At 39.4% G+C, this 17,701-nt stretch overlaps 1 protein-coding gene across 6 annotated transcripts in view; it reads left to right on the top strand.

The window, feature by feature from the left end:
• Positions 1 to 17,701, top strand: part of LOC122686751 (ATP-binding cassette sub-family C member 4-like) — a 2,082,459-nt gene that overhangs the window by 325,334 nt on the left and 1,739,424 nt on the right. Inside the window, exon 30 of one of the 6 annotated variants that reach the window (XM_043891994.1) lies at positions 9,977 to 10,111. The exons of the other annotated variants lie outside the window; for them this stretch is intronic. Within the exon in view, the coding sequence (XP_043747929.1) occupies positions 9,977 to 10,111 (135 nt within the window). The remainder of the gene's footprint in view (positions 1 to 9,976; positions 10,112 to 17,701) is intronic. 6 annotated transcript variants of the gene reach the window in all.

Below are 17,701 nucleotides of genomic sequence, written 5' to 3'. Positions count from 1 at the left end.
AGATTGAAAGACTCCTTCCATCCTGGATAATCTTACAGGATACCACCATCTGGGGGACATATTAATTAAAGTTCTAAGTTGATTCTGTTTGGAAAGAGATCGGTGAAGGCCTTCTACCTGTGTCACAGAAATTAGGGAGTAGTCTAATATAGCAAGCATCAGAAAGACAGATATCATCTTTAAGGTGAGCACTGGGGCAGCTTTTCAAAATCCCTGAAGTCTTGATCTGCCTTGCTTGTCAGGGCTTCTCCTCATGACCTTGTCATGGGTGGGATCTCGTGTGCTGGCTCCGGGGAATAAATACATCTTCATTGAGCTCAGGTAACTGACTGACTTACCTCAATGCATTTTTCTGTAACCAGTGGAGAGTGGCAAATGATTTGAGATTGGCATTCCTGGACAGTTTCTGGGATCAAGGCATTGTTATCACACTAACTTATAGGTGTGGTTCATTTTAGTTCAACTTGGGTTACAGGAAGAATGGGGAAAGAGTGAGAGATTATAGGAACATTTTCTTATAGATATAAAATGTTAAAAAAATTCAAAATTGTACCTATTTTTCTGTACATAAAATTTAGAGTTGCTTTGTGTTTATGTGTTCTGAAATACCTAGAATCTTTGGCAAAACTGGTAAGCATAGAGGCTAAGTTGGTAAAATTCTATTCCTGGCTTTTTTTCAGTCTATGTTCCAGTGTAACTCTTGTAGCTCCTGACATGAGCCTTGACCACACTGCACTCTGTTCCTGTCAGTGCCCCCTCCTCTATGACTGCCCCTTTTCTTTTTTTTCTTTTCCAACATTTGACAATAAGTTTCAAGCCTTTATCTTCAACACTGGCTTGTTTGTCTTTCATTTTCCCTTTCACTCTCCCTCTTGCCCACAACCATCAGGCATGCAGTCCTCCAAGTCCACATCCATAATCCTGTCATCCCTGTATCCCACTGCCTCAGCTGCTTCCCTTGCCAGCTATATCTGTTCCCTCCTTGATCTTATCCTAAACTCTTGCCAAATTACACCATTGGGCAGTCACCCGGTCATACCCTGAATTTAGTTTCCTTTGTTTTTAACTTTTAATCAGCATGCACTGTGTGCCTGACTCCTGTCATGTACAATGTCAGAGCCCTGAGATGCAAAGTGAACATGGAAAACCATATAAACCTGCTCTTGAGGAGATCCCAGGCTAGCAACCAACCCTCTTGGTCCATTTGGTTGCCTGTGTCTGGAATGACCGCTGTCTGCCAACCCACCTCCATTTCTGTGTGTTCAAGGCTATCCATTCTTCAAGGCCCAGCTCTCTGCCCTCTGTCCTCCTTGAAGCTTATCCTCCAAACCTCTGGCCAGAAGTCATCTCTTCTGTTACTCAACTTCTCCTTGTCATGCATTTTTTTTCTTGCATTATAGACACTTAAGGATTTTCTTTTCCCTCTCCTTTCAGTATAGGCTCCCTGACATATGTGTTTTCCTCTTCTAGAGCATCTAGCATAGTGCTCTCAATGCAGTTAAATATGCAGTAAATGTTTGCTGAATAAATTTAGAAACTAATGAAAATTGGCTCATTTTCCTCAAATATGTTTTGCCTGTGTGCCATTTCATATTTATTGAACATGAAAGTTAAATAAAACTCATTTTCTTTTTCTGTGAATATATACCTGGCACACAGTAAACAATTTGTGCCTGAGTATAATAAAATTACAGTTGAAAAGTAGACAGGAGAAATGTTTATGTTTACATGCATATTTTCTTAAATTATAAACAAAGTTAATATGAGGTATTATCCATATGGGAATATATTTTAGAATATTGAATATTAAGCTTCTCATGTCTCTTATTTTACTTCTTATGCTAAGTTATTTAACAGTGTCTTTTACTTGTAACTCACATGCAGAGGAAGCAATGAAAGTTCAGTCCTAGATTCAAATCCCAGCTCTGCCATCTACTGATTCTACTGCCTTGGCCAAGGTATTTAACTGCATATCAGTCTTCATCTGTGTCTGGTCATGAACTTCTTGATAAAATGTCTTGCTCATATTTGAATCTCCCATTCCTAGAACAGTGCTTTGGTGATAGATATTCAGTGCTTACAGGATGGATGAATGGATAGGGAATATGGAAGGAAAAAAAGAAGAAATAAATGGAAGAGTGGATTGATGGAAATCATGAACCTTGTTTGTCTACTCTCGAGAGACATTCTTGAGAATTAACAATGGTGATTATAAAGCATATGAAACAGTAAATACTCAACTCACAGCTATTTTTATTTTCCATTTCATATTCAAAGACTGCTGTTTTAGTTATGGGATGATTTCATGGATCTGATGGTCACCGTAGCCTTTGTTACTCTATTTATATGCAAGGGCATCCCATCTCTGAAACCTTGTGACTCTGTCCACTTGAAGCTGTATTAATAATGCAGTTCACTTTAAGGTACTGTATTTTATTTTAATGCCTATCAAAAGAGTATCAATGAAGTATATTATATTTCAACACATTTTTAAAGTGTTAAAAAAGTTAAATTTTAGGCTCTTATAAATTATCAAGCACTGCAACAAACTATCATACTTCTGGCATTCCCCCACCTAAAACTGAGAAGTCCCCTTATAACATATAGTGAGTTAGTAATGACAACAACAAAAAAACGCACAATGTGAGAATTGTGAGTTGTTTCATATGGGGCAAAATGAGGACTATGGCCCGGGAGACAGCATTCCAGATCGCTCTGAGAAACTGCTTCAAAGAGTAGAAGGAAAGGTCATTGTTATATGTCATTGTGAAGGAGGGTATGTGCAGTCAAGTACACCCTTTGGCAGAGGCTTGTTGCTAATCATGAAGAGTGGATATTGCTGTTAATGATTTTAGTGCTTTTCTAGATATGAGGAGATGCAAGAATTGGGCTAGATATGAGAAGATGCAAGAATTGGGGTCACAAAAATCTTCTCCTAAAAGTACCTAAGTATCTGAAGGCCTATTCTGCCAATTTTTCCCAGGGCACAGAGTGTCTCATTCCGAGTCTCCACCCTGTATTTCTTTGAGGATGTGTTGAAGGTCAGTGACTAAAGTGGGTTTGTGACCTAGTTCCTATAGAAGAAGAAGGCAAGTGCCAATTTTTAGTAGGCACTAATACTTAAAAGGCTCAAAGTATTTTGACTAAAATGATCTTTCTACTATTTATATTATTAATCCTATTGTTTTTTGAGAGCATTAAAATTTTTTCTGGCTTTGAGTATTTTAGATATTAGCCAAATCTAAGAACTACTCATCTCAGTGGCATTTGTGTGTTTTAGACAATGTGAGAGAAATTGGAAGATTTACTATTTATTCAAATTTGAATAAATAAAGTAGAAAGTTGGATAAGGACAAATATTACTAATATTTTCATTAAAATATATAAAGCCTTTATAGTCAGAGAACTCATCTGTACCAACTCTGAAGTGGTGATTTTTAAAAGTTATTGCTGCCCAGAGATAAATCCACGAACCTATGGACACCTTATCTTTGACAAAGGAGGCAAGGATATACAATGGAAAAAAGACAACCTCTTCAACAAGTGGTGCTGGGAAAACTGGTCAACCACTTGTAAAAGAATGAAACTAGAACACTTTCTAACACCATACACAAAAATAAACTCAAAATGGATTAAAGATCTAAATGTAAGACCAGAAACTATAAAACTCCTAGAGGAGAACATAGGCAAAACACTCTCCGACATAAATCACAGCAGGATCCTCTATGACCCACCTCCCAGAATATTGGAAATAAAAGCAAAACTAAACAAATGGGACATAATGAAATTTAAAAGCTTTTGCACTACAAAGGAAACTATAAGTAAGGTGAAAAGACAGCCCTCAGATTGGGAGAAAATAATAGCAAATGAAGCAACAGACAAAGGATTAATCTCAAAAATATACAAGCAACTCCTGAAGCTCAATTCCAGAAAAATAAATGACCCAATCAAAAAATGGGCCAAAGAACTAAACAGACATTTCTCCAAAGAAGACATACAGATGGCTAACAAACACATGAAAAGATGCTCAACATCACTCATTATCAGAGAAATGCAAATCAAAACTACAATGAGGTACCATTACACGCCAGTCAGGATGGCTGCTATCCAAAAGTCTACAAGCAATAAATGCTGGAGAGGGTGTGGAGCAAAGGGAACCCTCTTACACTGTTGGTGGGAATGCAAACTAGTACAGCCGCTATGGAAAACAGTGTGGAGATTCCTTAAAAAACTGGAAATAGAACTGCCATATGACCCAGCAATACCACTCTTGGGCATACACACTGAGGAAACCAGATCTGAAAGAGACACGTGCACCCCAATGTTCATTGCAGCACTGTTTATAATAGCCAGGACATGGAAGCCACCTAGATGCCCATCAGCAGACGAATGGATAAGGAAGCTGTGGTACATATACACCATGGAATATTACTCAGCCGTTAAAAAGAATTCATTTGAACCAGTCCTAATGAGATGGATGAAACTGGAGCCCATTATACAGAGTGAAGTAAGCCAGAAAGATAAAGATCAGTACAGCATACTAACACATATATATGGAATTTAGAAAGATGGTAATGATAACCCTATATGCAAAACAGAAAAAGAGACACAGAAGTACAGAACAGACTTTTGGACTCTGTGGGAGAAGGTGAGGGTGGGATGTTTCGAGAGAACAGCATGTATATTATCTATGGTGAAGCGGATCACCGGCCCAGGTGGGATGCATGAGACAGGTGCTCGGGCCAGGTGCACTGGGAGGACCCAGAGGAATCGGGTGGAGGGCGGAGGTGGGAGGGGGGATCGGGATGGGGAACACATGTAACTCCATGGCTGATTCGTGTCAGTGTATGACAAAGCCCACTGCAATGTTGCGGAGTGGCTGGCCTCCAACTAATAAAAATAATTGGAAAAAAAAAAATAAAAGTTGTTGCTTTTGCAGAATGTAAAGTTGTTCATTGTATGAAGTAATGAACCTTTTGGTCTCAGGTGTCCTCAGCCTGAAGCATCTTGAAGAAGGATTTTGGGTCCCTGGACAGAGATTGAAGTCAGGTGGAGGCATAGAAAGCTCTGAATGCCAGGCACTAGGCCCCGAGGGCCAGTAGCCAGTGACAAGGCCCTGGACTTCTGACTTTGTATAAATGAATTTACACAAACAGATGGCAAGTAGTGAAACGAGTAAAGTGCTTTGTAGGAGGGAAAATGATAACATGTAGATAGTCACATAGGCAGGCTCAGAAAAAGACTGGTACACTTGTGATAGTTAAAATCACTTATATGGGGCATTTTTTTCTGGGTTTCCTTTGGACAATCATCTTGTTTTATCTGACTCTGAGTCTGTACTTGGTTTATCTCAAGGTCCTCCCATGTGTGTGCATACATCCCTTAGCCAAGATGGATCCTAGAGAAGAGGCTTATGGGTAGGTTGACAAAACCTACAGTGGGGTGGTGACCCCTCTGTTTTTGATGCCCAAGGAACATTTCTGCACTTGTGTAGGTAGGAAGGTCTCCTTGACCTTGAGAATGAGAAAATGTGGTCTGTTTATCTTTTATCTGGGCAGAGCTCAGCTTCTCCTCCCTCCTGCTATTGTCTTCTTCTTGGAGTGTCTGTCCAGAGAGGACAAACTCCAGCTGGGCAGCCTGGGGCCCATCTGTCTCCTGCCCCAATTTCATGTACTTATTTACTTAGTCTTTGGCATGAGAGAGACCTGTGTTTTAAGATTGTGTTTTTTCTTCTTCAATGTCAAGAGGAGTAGTTATATGTTCCATGTTTAAGTAAAATTGCACATTTAGGGCATCTAAATTGGCATGCCAAATTATAGGACATTTTAATAATTAGGTGGATGTGGCAGATTCAATTATTCTTGAGCTCTTTTGAGAAAGCTGCTCTTAGCAGTTAACAAAAGATTAGTGGCAAAATGGCCTTTATGAGACTTAATAAACATTTCCCACTAAATAACATAGGATGGATTAAGTACAATACCTAGATGTGAAAAGCAACCTGTGTCTTCTTAGTTTCAGTGTATTTTCTTAAGATACATTTACTCTAGTAGTGGTAGTAGTAGTGTTAGTCACTCAGTAAAGCCTGACTCTTTGCAACCCCATGGACTGTAGCTTGCCAGGCTCCTCTGTCCATGGGATTTCTCCAGGCAAGAATACTAGAGTGTGTAGCCATTCTCTTCTCTGGGGGATCTTCCCAACCCAGGGATGGAACCTGGGTCTCCTGTATTTCAGGTATTTTCTTTACTGTCTAAGCCACCAGGAAACCACTTAACATCAAAACTGTTTTCCTAGGTACATCATTTAGGCCAATTGTTTCAGACTCTTCCTTCCCTCTGAAACTATTAAGCAAAGCCACCAATGGGTAGAAAGGCAGAGTTAAGAGCCCCTTCCTCTCCCTTTCAGTTTATGGTTAGTGGGCATATTAATGAGCAATAAAGTGGCTGAAAGGTAGGCAGTAGGAAAAAGAGAAAGAAGCAAGGAAAGATAAATTGTTACAAAAGAGATTCAGATCCTCAGCAATTCAGACTGGGCTTCGCCGTGTGCTCTGCCAGGCTGTGATCACTGGAATTTGGAGCCCAATTTCTTTCTTGCATCTTTAGTCTTATCCAAAGAGAAAACTGGATTTCTACAGATTTCTTCTATGCAAAGCAGCTCTGCTAAAGCTGCTTAAGTAGCAGCTCTTTTTGCCAGCCTTTCACTCTCAGAATAATAAGCTACAACCACAGCCAAATTCAAGAAGCATCTTAACCTCTCTGACAAGAGATTCAGTGCTCTTTTCAGTTCAGTTCAATCACTCAGTCATGTCCAACTCTTTGCAACACCATGGATTGCAGCACGCAGGCCTCCCTGTCCATCACCAACTCCTGGAGTTTACTCAAACTCTTGTCCATTGAGTCCGTGATCAACCATCTCATCCTCTGTCATCCTGTTCTAATCCCATGTTCAATCTTTCCCAGCATCAGGGTCTTTTCAAATGAGTTAGTTCTTCGTATCAGATGGCCTAAGTATTGGAGTTTCAGCTTCAGCATCAGTCCTTCCAATGAATATTCAGGGCTTATTTCCTTTAGATTGGATTGGTTGGATCTCCTTGCAGTCCAAGGGACTCTCAAGTGTCTCCTCCAACACCACAGTTCAAAAGCATCAATCCTTCGGCGCTCAGCTTTCTTTATAGTCCAACTCTCACATCCATACATGACTACTGGAAAAACCATATCTGTGACTAGATGGACCTCTGTTGCAAAGTAATGTCTCTGCTTTTAAATATGCTGTCTAGGTTGGTCAAAACTTTTCTTCCAAGGAGAAAGCGTCTTTTAATTTCATGGCTGCAGTCACCATCTGCAGTGACTTTGGAGACCAGAAAAATAAAGTCTGACACAGCTTCCATTGTTTCCCCATCTATTTACCATGAAGAGATGGGACCAGATGCCATGATCTTAGTTTTCTGAATGTTGAGTTTTAAGCCAACTTTGTCACTCTCCTCATTCGCTTTCATCAAGAGGCTCTTTAGTTCTTCTTCACTTTCTTCCATAAGGGTGGTGTCATCTGCATATTTGAGGTTATTGATACTTCTCCTGGCAATCTTGATTCCAGCTTGTGCTTCATCCATCCCAGCTTTTCTCATGATGTAAACTGCATATAAGTTAAATAAGCAGAGTGACAATATACAGCCTTGATGTACTCCTTTCCTGATTTGGAACCAGTCTATTGTCATGTCCAGTTCCATGTTGCTTCCTGACCTCCATGGTGTTTAAAAAAATTAATGCACATTTAATTTTCTTGAAAGTGCTTGAAAATCTGCATACAGATTTCTCAGGAGGCAGGTCAGATTGTCTGGTATTCCCATCTCTTGAAGAATTTTCCACAGTTTGTTGTGATCCACACACTCAAAGGCTTTGGCATAGTCAATAAAGCAGAAGTAGATGTTTTTATGGAGCTCTCTTGCTTTTTTGATGATCCAGCAGATGTTGGCAGTTTGATCTCTGTTCCCTCTGCTTTTTCTCAATTAAGCTTGAACATCTAGAGTTTCACAGTTTACCTACTGTTGAAGCCTGGCTTGGAGAATTGAACATTACTTTGCTAGCGTGTGAGATGAGTGCAATTGTGGGGTTGTTTGAGCATTCTTTGGCTTTGCTCTTCTTTGTGATTGGAATGAAAACTGACATTTTCCAGTCCTGTGACCACTGCTAAGTTTTCCAAATTTGCTGGCACATTGAGTGCAGCACTTTCACAGCATCATCTTTTAGGATTTGAAATAGCTCAACTGGAATTCCATTACCTCCACTAGCTTTGTTCATAGTGATGCTTCCTAAGGCCCATTTGACTTCACATTCCAGGATGTCTGGCTCTAGGTGAATGATCACACCATCATGATTATTTGGGTTCTCTTTTAGCAGCTGACATACTCTAGGACTCAGGAAATTTCAGAAACCTTTTCCCCCAAATATTGCTCAGGTTCTGTCAAACCAACTTGACAATTAATTTGCAGTGTTATCATTGCCATCTGGTTTATATGACATAAACTTACTTTTTAGCTAAATTGAGTTTTATTTTTTGAATCAAGAAATCTCTAAACTTCGAATGCCTGTATAAATAGCCCTCAAAACTCAGAGTCTGAGCTAAAAACACTAACTAATGATATCAACCCTAAATGCCCTTGGCAAATATAAAATGCTACAGACTGCTGAGTGCCCCTAATCATAGTATAAAGCTTTCATTTTCTTCCTTTCCTAATATATAACAATAAAAGTTCAGCCTAGTGGAATAAGAGGGAAGGGGACAGGCCACAACCTTTAAAAGACTGAGGTAGCCTTTGAGTATATGACATAAACTGATCAGAACAAACTAGATACAAGATGGTGGAAGATTCGACTCCATAGACCTTGACCTCATTATATGCTCATTGTAATACATTAGTATGCTAGTAATAACTGACACACCCACGGGTGCTATGACAGTTACAAGGCTGACCATAAAAGGATAAAAAAGGTGGGTGGTTGCCCAGTTTCTGGATATCCCTGCCAGTTTCCCAAAATAGTTGGAATAATCCTCCCACTCATTAGCTTATAAAATTAACCAGACCTTAAAAACTAATCCCACCGTATTTCAGGGCCTCTCGCCTTCTGAGATGATCCACACTCTGTCCCTTGAGTATGTTTCTGCTGTAGCCACTCTTGCCTTTTGAGATAGCCTGTAGAGTCTGTCTATAGAATCTATATGTGTGTGTTCAGTCGCTCAGTCATGTCCAAGTCTTTGTGACCCCAAGGACTGTGGCCTGCCAGGCTCCTCTGTCCATGGGATTTTCCAGCCAAGAATACTGGAGTGGGTTGTCATTTCCTTCTCCAGGGAAACAAAACATAGTAATAGCTAAATCAGTGAATTCTTTGAAAATGAGGACTCAATAAAATTAGCTGAAATAGAAGAATCTGTCATGAAAACACTGTAAGAAGGTAGTTTTCCTAAGATTTTGTGATTCTTGCTACAGTAAGTTGCAGAAGAAATCTGGACCAATGTTCTAGGACATATTCTTAAGGCTTCCGTATAATGTAAGTAGTGAGAGTGAACTTTTTGACTAATAAGTGCTTTATTGGAACACATTCTTATCAAGTATACAATAGAGATACAATAGAATCTTTATCTCACTAAATAAATCCAATTCTTACCTATCACTTTGTCTCTCACTGAATTTTTTCTGATCGGAGACATAAAGCATCTGAACTTCAGTACATCCAGACACCAGGTGAGTGATTCTAATTAAAAGACCGTGGGTTCAAGTCCCAATCTGAGGTTGCACAGTTTCATTAGGACTTTGCCTGGTAAAACAAGGTAATCAAACCATTTACACACCCCAAGGCCTACCACCTAAATAGATTCTCTCCATTCTTCTCCTCGTGCCCCTTTCTAAAATATTGTCTGAATTACAGTATGTTGCTGGGATACATTGCATGCTGCTAATGGTTTTCTTTCTGCTGATTAACAGGTTTTGGATTCAGGGACAATGAAAGAATATAGTCCACCACATGATTTGCTGCAAAACAGTAATAGCCTATTTTACAAGATGGTGCAACAACTGGGTGAGGCTGAGGTCACTGCTCTCACTGAAAGAGCCAAACAGGTGAGGCTGCTGCAGTAAGTTGTAATTAAAGTTTGTCTCCAGGGTTCACACTCTTCACCTGATCTCCACCAGGCATCTGGTAACAAGCGCTCTGTGTCCTTTTCAATCAGAAGCCTCTGGAGACTAAGCGTCATGCTGCTGCTGCTGCTGCTGCTAAGTCGCTTCAGTCGTGTCTGACTCTGAGCAACCCCATGGACTGCAGCCTATCAGGCTCCTCCGTCAATGGGATTGTCCAGGCAAGAGTACTGGAGTGGGTTGCCATTGCCTTCTCCGAAGCATCATGACTGAGTGTTAATAATACTTTGCAGGTTGAAGGCAGATCTGCTGAGAATCTGCAGCAGTGCTGGGGGTGGGGTCAGAATGTGTGCGGTCATGTGTGCATGAGAGAGATTTTGTATTGCAGAGTCCAGGTGGTTGGCCTCTGGCTTTAGATTGTTACAGAGCATAGAACACTCTGCAGATCCTTTACATCTCATTCTGATAGGTGCTCAGTACATTTTTTCAAATTTAAATTTATTTTTAATTGATGATAATTGCTTTACAATATTGTGTTGATTTCTGCTGTATATCAACATGGACCAGCCATAGGTATGCATATGTCCCCTCTCTCTTGAGTCTCCCTCCCACCTCCCACCACATTCTATTCTGCTAAGTTGTCACAGAGCAGCGGATCTGAGCTCCCTGCATCATACTGCACATTTCCACTGGCTATGTCTGCATCTCCATTGCTGCTCTGCAGATAGGTTTATCAATACCATCTTTCTAGATTCCATATATATATACACTAATATATGATATTTGTTTTTCTCTTTCTGACTTATTTCACTCTGTTTAATATGTTCTTGGTTCATCCACCTCATTAGAACTGAGTCAAATGCATCCCTTTTTATGGCTGAGTAATATTGTGTGTATGTACCACAATCCCTGTATCCATTCATCCACTGATGGACATCTAGGTTGCTTTTATGTCCTAGCTATTGTAAATAGTTCTGCAGTGAACATTGGGGTACATGTGTCTTTTTCAATGATAAAACCGTACCTCAGTGTATATACCCAGTAGTGGGATTTTTGGGTCATATGGTAGTTTATTCGTAGTTTTTTGAGGAATCTCCATACTGTTCTCCATAGTGGCCATATCAGTTTACATTCCCACCAAGAGTGTGAGAGAGTTCCCTTTGGTTCACACAATCTCCAGCATTTGTTTGTAGATTTTTTGATGATGGCCTTTTTGAACAGTGTGATGTGATACCTCATTGTACTTTTGATTTGCATTTCTCTAATAATTATAGATGTTAAGCTTCTCTTCATATGTTTATTAGCCATTTGTATATCTTCTTTGGAGAAGTGTCTGTTTAGGTTTTCTGCCCAATTTTTGATTGGGTAATTTATTTTTTTGTTATTGAGCTGAATGAGCTGCTTATATATTTTGGAGGATAATCCTTTCTTAGTTGTTTCATTTGCTATTATTTTCTCCCATTCTGAGGGTTGTCTTTTCACCTTGCTTATAGTTTCCTTCACTGTGCAAAAGCGTTTAAGTAGGTGCCATTTGTTTACTTCGGCTTTTATTTCCATTACTCTAAGAGGCAGGTCATAGAGAATCTTGTCAAAGAGTGTTCTGCCTATGTTTTCCTCTAAGAGTTTTTATAGTTTCTGGTCCTACATTTAGGTCTTTAATCCATTTTGAGTTTCTTTTTATGTATTGTGTTGGGGGTGTTCTAATTTCATTCTTTTATACGTAGATGTCCAGTTTTCCCAGCACCACTCATTGAAGAAATTATCTTTTCTCCATTGTATTTTCTTGCATCCTTTATTAAAGATAACATGCCCACAGGTGTGTGGGTTTATCTCTGGGCTTTCTATCCTTTTCCACTGGTCTGCATTTCTGTTTTTGTGCCAGTACTATGCTGTCTGATGACGTTAGCTTTGTAGTCTGAAGTCGGGAATGTTGATTACTGCAGTTCCATTCTTCTTTCTCAAGATTGTTTTGGCTATCAGTACATTTTGGATGTAAGTGCTATCAAGGAATAGCTAGGAAATTTGAGAGTTGGAGGGGAGAAACGTGAAATATTGTTCATGGGATCTAGAAAGATCTACTGGGAAAAGGTATAGGTCACCTCTGTTTTCTAATTTGTGAAGAAAAATCCTACATGATACTAATACCATTTTCTCCATAAGTCTTTGTTGTTTAGTATTACGCGCAGTTAGAGCATTGTTCTGTTTGCTCTACCAAAACCTCTATTTAGCACTCTAGAGATCTCCTCTCCTGTGATGATACTGTCTGCTTGCTCAGTCTTTGCTTTATTACTTTCTGTGTGTGAAATGCCTCTACAATTGCAGGTAGGAAATTGTCCATGATCACAGAGCTATTGGAAGAGTTGACAGAGTTGGCTTGTTCAAGCCTAGATTGGGGACAACAAAGATTGTGTTCTGAGCTTTTCAGAAGTACTTACATTGTATGCAAATGTAAGGAAACTGCACTTGGAGCCCTATATTTTTTATGCCTGAAAATCACAGAGCACTTTCATCCAATATAGTGTCTCCTATTCAGAGCTTCCTTCCTAAGACATGACAAGCATTTGTGATTCCCTGTAAACCTAGTCACAAAACAGCCAGAAATCCCACAAACTCTTTTGTTCATTTGACCTTAGGCATTTCACGTCAGAGAGATATATCCCAACTATGTGTCAAAATCCTCAATTTAAAAATGTGTTTTCATTACATATAATCAAACATTGAGTAGTGAGAAATAGATTACTGAATTCTAGATGGGTCCAGATAACATAAGATGTTAGCTTCAACACCCTTATTTAGTAGAAGAGGAAATCCCTTGAGAGGAAGGTGGCCTTATATACATAACCATATACATTGCCACTCATCATTAAAACACTAAGATCATGGCATCCTGTCTCATCACTTCATTGCAAATAGAAAGAGTAAAAGTGAAAGCAGTGACAGATTTTATTTTCTTGGTCTCCAAAATCACTGTGGTCAGCCAGGAAATTAAAAGATGCTTGCTCCTTGGAAGGAAAAATATGACAAACCTAGACAGCATATGGAAAAGCAGAGACATCACTTTGCCCTCAAAAGTCATATATATATAGTGGCTCTATAGACATAATTAATATTATGCTAGTTTGCAGCAGACACAGAATTAGAAATCTGTTCTTTCAGTAAGTGTTTCAAATCAAGTGTAATATTCATGTAAAAAGAGGCATAGGTCATAGAATTAGAAAGCTTGTTGATCCCTGGTGTAACAATCTTGCAACTAATTTAACAATATTTATTGGTAAGCTACATTTGTGTGTTGTTGTTGTTCAGTTGCTAGGTTATATCTGACTCTTTGTGACCCCGTGGACTATAGCATGCCAGGCTCCTCTGTTCTCTACTATCTCCTGGAGTTTGCTCAATCTATTGAGTTGGTGATGCTATCTAACCATCTCATACTCTGCTACTCTCTTCTTTTGCATTCAATCTTTCCCAGCAGCAGCCTTTTCCGAAGAGTTGGATCTTCAAATCAGGTGGCCAAAGTATTGGAGCTTCAGCTTCAACATCAGTCTTTCCAATGGATATTCAGGATTGATTTCCTTTAGGACTGACTGGTTTAATCTCTTTGCAGGCCAAGGAGCTCTCTAAAGTCTTCTCTAGCACCATGATTCAAAAGCATTAATTCTTTAGGGCTCAGCCTTCTTTATGGACTAACTCTCACATCCATACATGACAATTGGAAAAGCTGTCACTTTGACTATATGGACTTTTGTGGGCAAAGTGATGTCTCTGCTTTTCCATATGCTGTCTAGATTTGTCATAGCTTTCCTTCCAAGGAGCAAGTGTCTTTTAATTTCTTGACTGTAGTCATTGTCTGCAGTGATTTTGGAGCCCAAGAAAATAAAATTTGTCACTGCTTCCATGTCTACCCTGTCTATTTGCAATGAAGTGATGGGACAGGATGTGATTATCTTACTGTTTTTAATGTTGAGTGGCAAGCCAGCTTTTCACTCTCCTTTTTCACCCTCATCAAGAGGCTCTTTTAGCTTCTCTCCACTTACTGCCATTAGAATGGTATCATCTGCCTATCTGAGATTGTTGTTATTTCTCCCGGCATTCTTGATTCCAACTTGTGACTCACCCAACCTGGCATTTCACATGGTGTACTCTGCATTTAAGTTAAATAAACAGAGTGACAATATACAGTCTTGATGTACTCCTTTCCCAGTTTTGAACCAGTCCATTTTTCCATGTCTGGTTCTAACTGTTGCTTCTGGACCTGCATACAGGTTTCTCAGGAGGCAGGTAAAGTGGACTGGTACTTCCATCTCTTAAAGAATTTTCTATAGTTTGTTGTGATCCACATCATCAAAGGCTTTAGTGTAGTCAATGAAGCAGAAGTAGATGTTTTATTGGAACTCTCTTGCTTTCTCCATGATCCAACAAATGTTGGCAATTTGATCTCTTGTTCCTCTGCCTTTTCTAAACCCATCTGGTATGTCTGTGAGTTCTTGGTTCATGTACTGCAGAAGCCTAGCTTGAAGGATTTTGAGCATAACCTTGCTATCATGGGAAATGAGCACAACTGTGCAGTAATTTGAACATTGTTTGGTACTTCTCTTCTTTGGGATTAGAATGAAAATTGACATTTTCTCACCCTGTGGCAACTGCTGTTTTCCAAATTTTCCCTACTGAGTGCAGCACTTTAGCAGCAGTGTCTTTTAAGATTTTAAATAGCTCAGCTGGAATTCTATCACCTTCACTGGTTTTGATCATAGTAATTCTTCCTAAAACCCACCAACTTCACACTCCAGGATATCCAATTCTAGGCAAGTGGCCACACCATTGTGGTTATCTGGATTGTGAAGACCTTTCTGGTAGAATTCTTCTGTGTATCCTTGCCACCTCTTCTCAATCTCTTCTGCTTCTGTTAGATCCTTGAGTTTTTTGTCCTTTATCATGCCCATCCTGGCATGAAATGTTCCGTTGATATCACCAATTTTCTTGAAGAGATTTCTAGTCTTTCCCATTCTGTTCTTTTCCTCCATTTCTTTGCATTGTTCATTTAAGAAGACCTTCTTTTCTCTCCTTGTTATTCTGTGGAAACTCTGCATTCAGTTGGGTATATCTTTCTCCTTTGCCTTTTGCTTCTCTTCTTTCCTTGGCTATTTGTGAAGCCTCCTCAGACAACCACTTTGCCTTATTGCATTTCTTTTTCTTTGGGATAGTTTTGGTCACTGCCTCCCATACACAGTTAAAAACCTCCATTCATAGTTCTTCCGACACTCTGTCTACCAGATCTTATCCTTTGAATCTATTCATCACCTCCACTGTATAATTATAAGAGATTTGATTTAGGTCATAGCTGAATTGCCTAGTGATTTTCTCTACTTCCTTCTATTTAAGTCTGAATTTTACAGAAGCAGCTGATAACCTGAGTCACAGTCAGCTCTTGTCTTGCTGACCATATAGAACTTCTCCATCTTTGGCTGCAAAGAACATAATCATTCTGATTTCAATTTTGAACAGCTGGTGATGTCCATGTGCACAGTCATCTGTTGGAAAATGGTGTTTGCTATGACCAATATGTTCTCTTGGCAAAACTTTGTTAGCCTTTGTCCTGCTTCATTTGGTACTCCAAGGCCAAACTTGCCTATTATTTCAGGTATCTCTTGACTTCCTATCTTTGCATTCCAATCCCCTATGATGAAAAGGATACTTTTTTTTTTTTTCAATGTTAGTTCTAGGTCTTGTAGGTCTTCATAGAACCAGTCAGCTTCAGCTTCTTTGGCATCAGTGGTTAGGTCATAGACTTGGATTACATGTTGAATGGTTTGCTTTGGAAATGAACCAAGATAATTCTGTTATTTTTGAGATTACACCCAAGTACTACATTTTGGTCTCTTGTTGACCACGAGGGCTACTCCATTTGTTCTAAGGGATTCTTGTCCACAGTTGTAGATATAGTGGTCATCTGAATTTGATTCACCCATTCCTTTCCAGTTTAGTTCACTGACTTCTAAAATGTTGATGTTCACTCTTGCCATCTCCTGTTTGACCACTTTGAATTTACCTTGAGTTAAGGACCTAACATTCCAGGTTCCTATGCAATATTGTTCTTTATAGCATCAAACTTCACTTTCCCCAGCAGATGCATCCACTACTGAGCATCGTTTCCACTTTGGCCCAGTGCTTCATTCTTTCTGGAGCTATTAACAGTGTCTTCCCCTCTTCCCCAGTAGTTTATTGGACAGCTTCCAACCTGAGGGGCTCATCTTCTGGTGTCATACTTTTTGCCTTTTCATACTGTTCATGGGGTTCTCCAAGCAAGAATACTGGAGTGGGTTGCCATTTCCTTCTCCAGGAAATATACACAAACTACATTTGTGTGTTGTTTTTGTTCAGTCAGTCATGTCCGACTATTTGTGTAGTTCTTTATAATTTATTTTACACAGTTCTTACATGTATGATTTCACTTTATTCTCATGATGGTCTTTTTTCCTTAATCCTACATCATGGATGAGGTGATTGGGTCAAGGGCTCATCTAAGCTCACAGAGCTGATCCAGGGAGCACATTATTTGTATATTTTATAGATCCTATACCACTTTATTATTGTTGTTATTCCTTCTACTCTCCTTTGGATTAAGTGATTTTTTTCCTACGTCATATATTAATATTTGCAGGGCATCACTTCCAGCTAGAGGGGATTCTCTCTATTTAGCACGGAAACTTCTTATAACCAAAAGAGAGAGAGAGACAGAGAGGATAAGCAAGTTAGGGAGAAATGGAGAATGAATATTCTCTAGTCTGCAGAGATGGGTGGTTACAATGATGCTTGCATTTCAGAATTTCTCTTCTCTAAGGTCCTTGACAGTGTATGTGCTTCACACAAACACAGTGGTTTTTTAATGATACCTCATTAAAATATCTTAGAATTCACCAGTTAGTTGGAGAACTGCTCACTCATGACAGCTGAGATCTATTTCCCTTAGGTAGCCTCATTCTGTCTTGCCACAGCTGATTAGATCCTGTTGCCTAAGGCAGCCTGTTGAGATCTTTTTATCTTTTGAAGTTTCAAATGACTCCTGATTTCATCAAGGATTGCCCTTATTTTTTTTATCTACCAATACCCTTGCTGTTTAGGGTGATTTCTGAGAGGAAAAGGGGAGAGAAAATTCACTATTCAATTAATCAAAAAGCAGAAATCTTAACTCTCCAGTACTCTTTAACTTTGATAATATACCTGCCAATATGTACACAAAGTTGCAGGCATATTAAGTTGCTTCAGTTATGTCTGACTCTTTGCGACGCCATGGACTGTAATCTGCCAGGCTCTTCTATCTATGGAATTTTCCAGGCAAGAATACTGGAGTGGATTGCCATTTCCTTCTCCAGGGGAATTTTCCAGACTCAAGGATTGAACCCACATCTCCTGAGGCTCCTGCACTGGCAGGTGGATTCTTTATCATTCGCGCCAACTGGGAAGACTGTACACAAAGTTAGACTTGCTTTAAAGATGAGAAATTTAACCTAGAGTAATGGAAGCAAAAGCTAAAGTAAAAAAGTGGGACCTAAGCAACTTAAAAGCTTTTGCAGAGTGAAG

The sequence above is a fragment of the Cervus elaphus genome, chromosome 30, assembly GCF_910594005.1.
Source record: "Cervus elaphus chromosome 30, mCerEla1.1, whole genome shotgun sequence".
Taxonomy (NCBI): domain Eukaryota; kingdom Metazoa; phylum Chordata; class Mammalia; order Artiodactyla; family Cervidae; genus Cervus; species Cervus elaphus.
The sequence above is the reverse complement of the archived record's forward strand: the minus strand, read 5'-3'. Positions and strand labels throughout refer to the sequence as shown.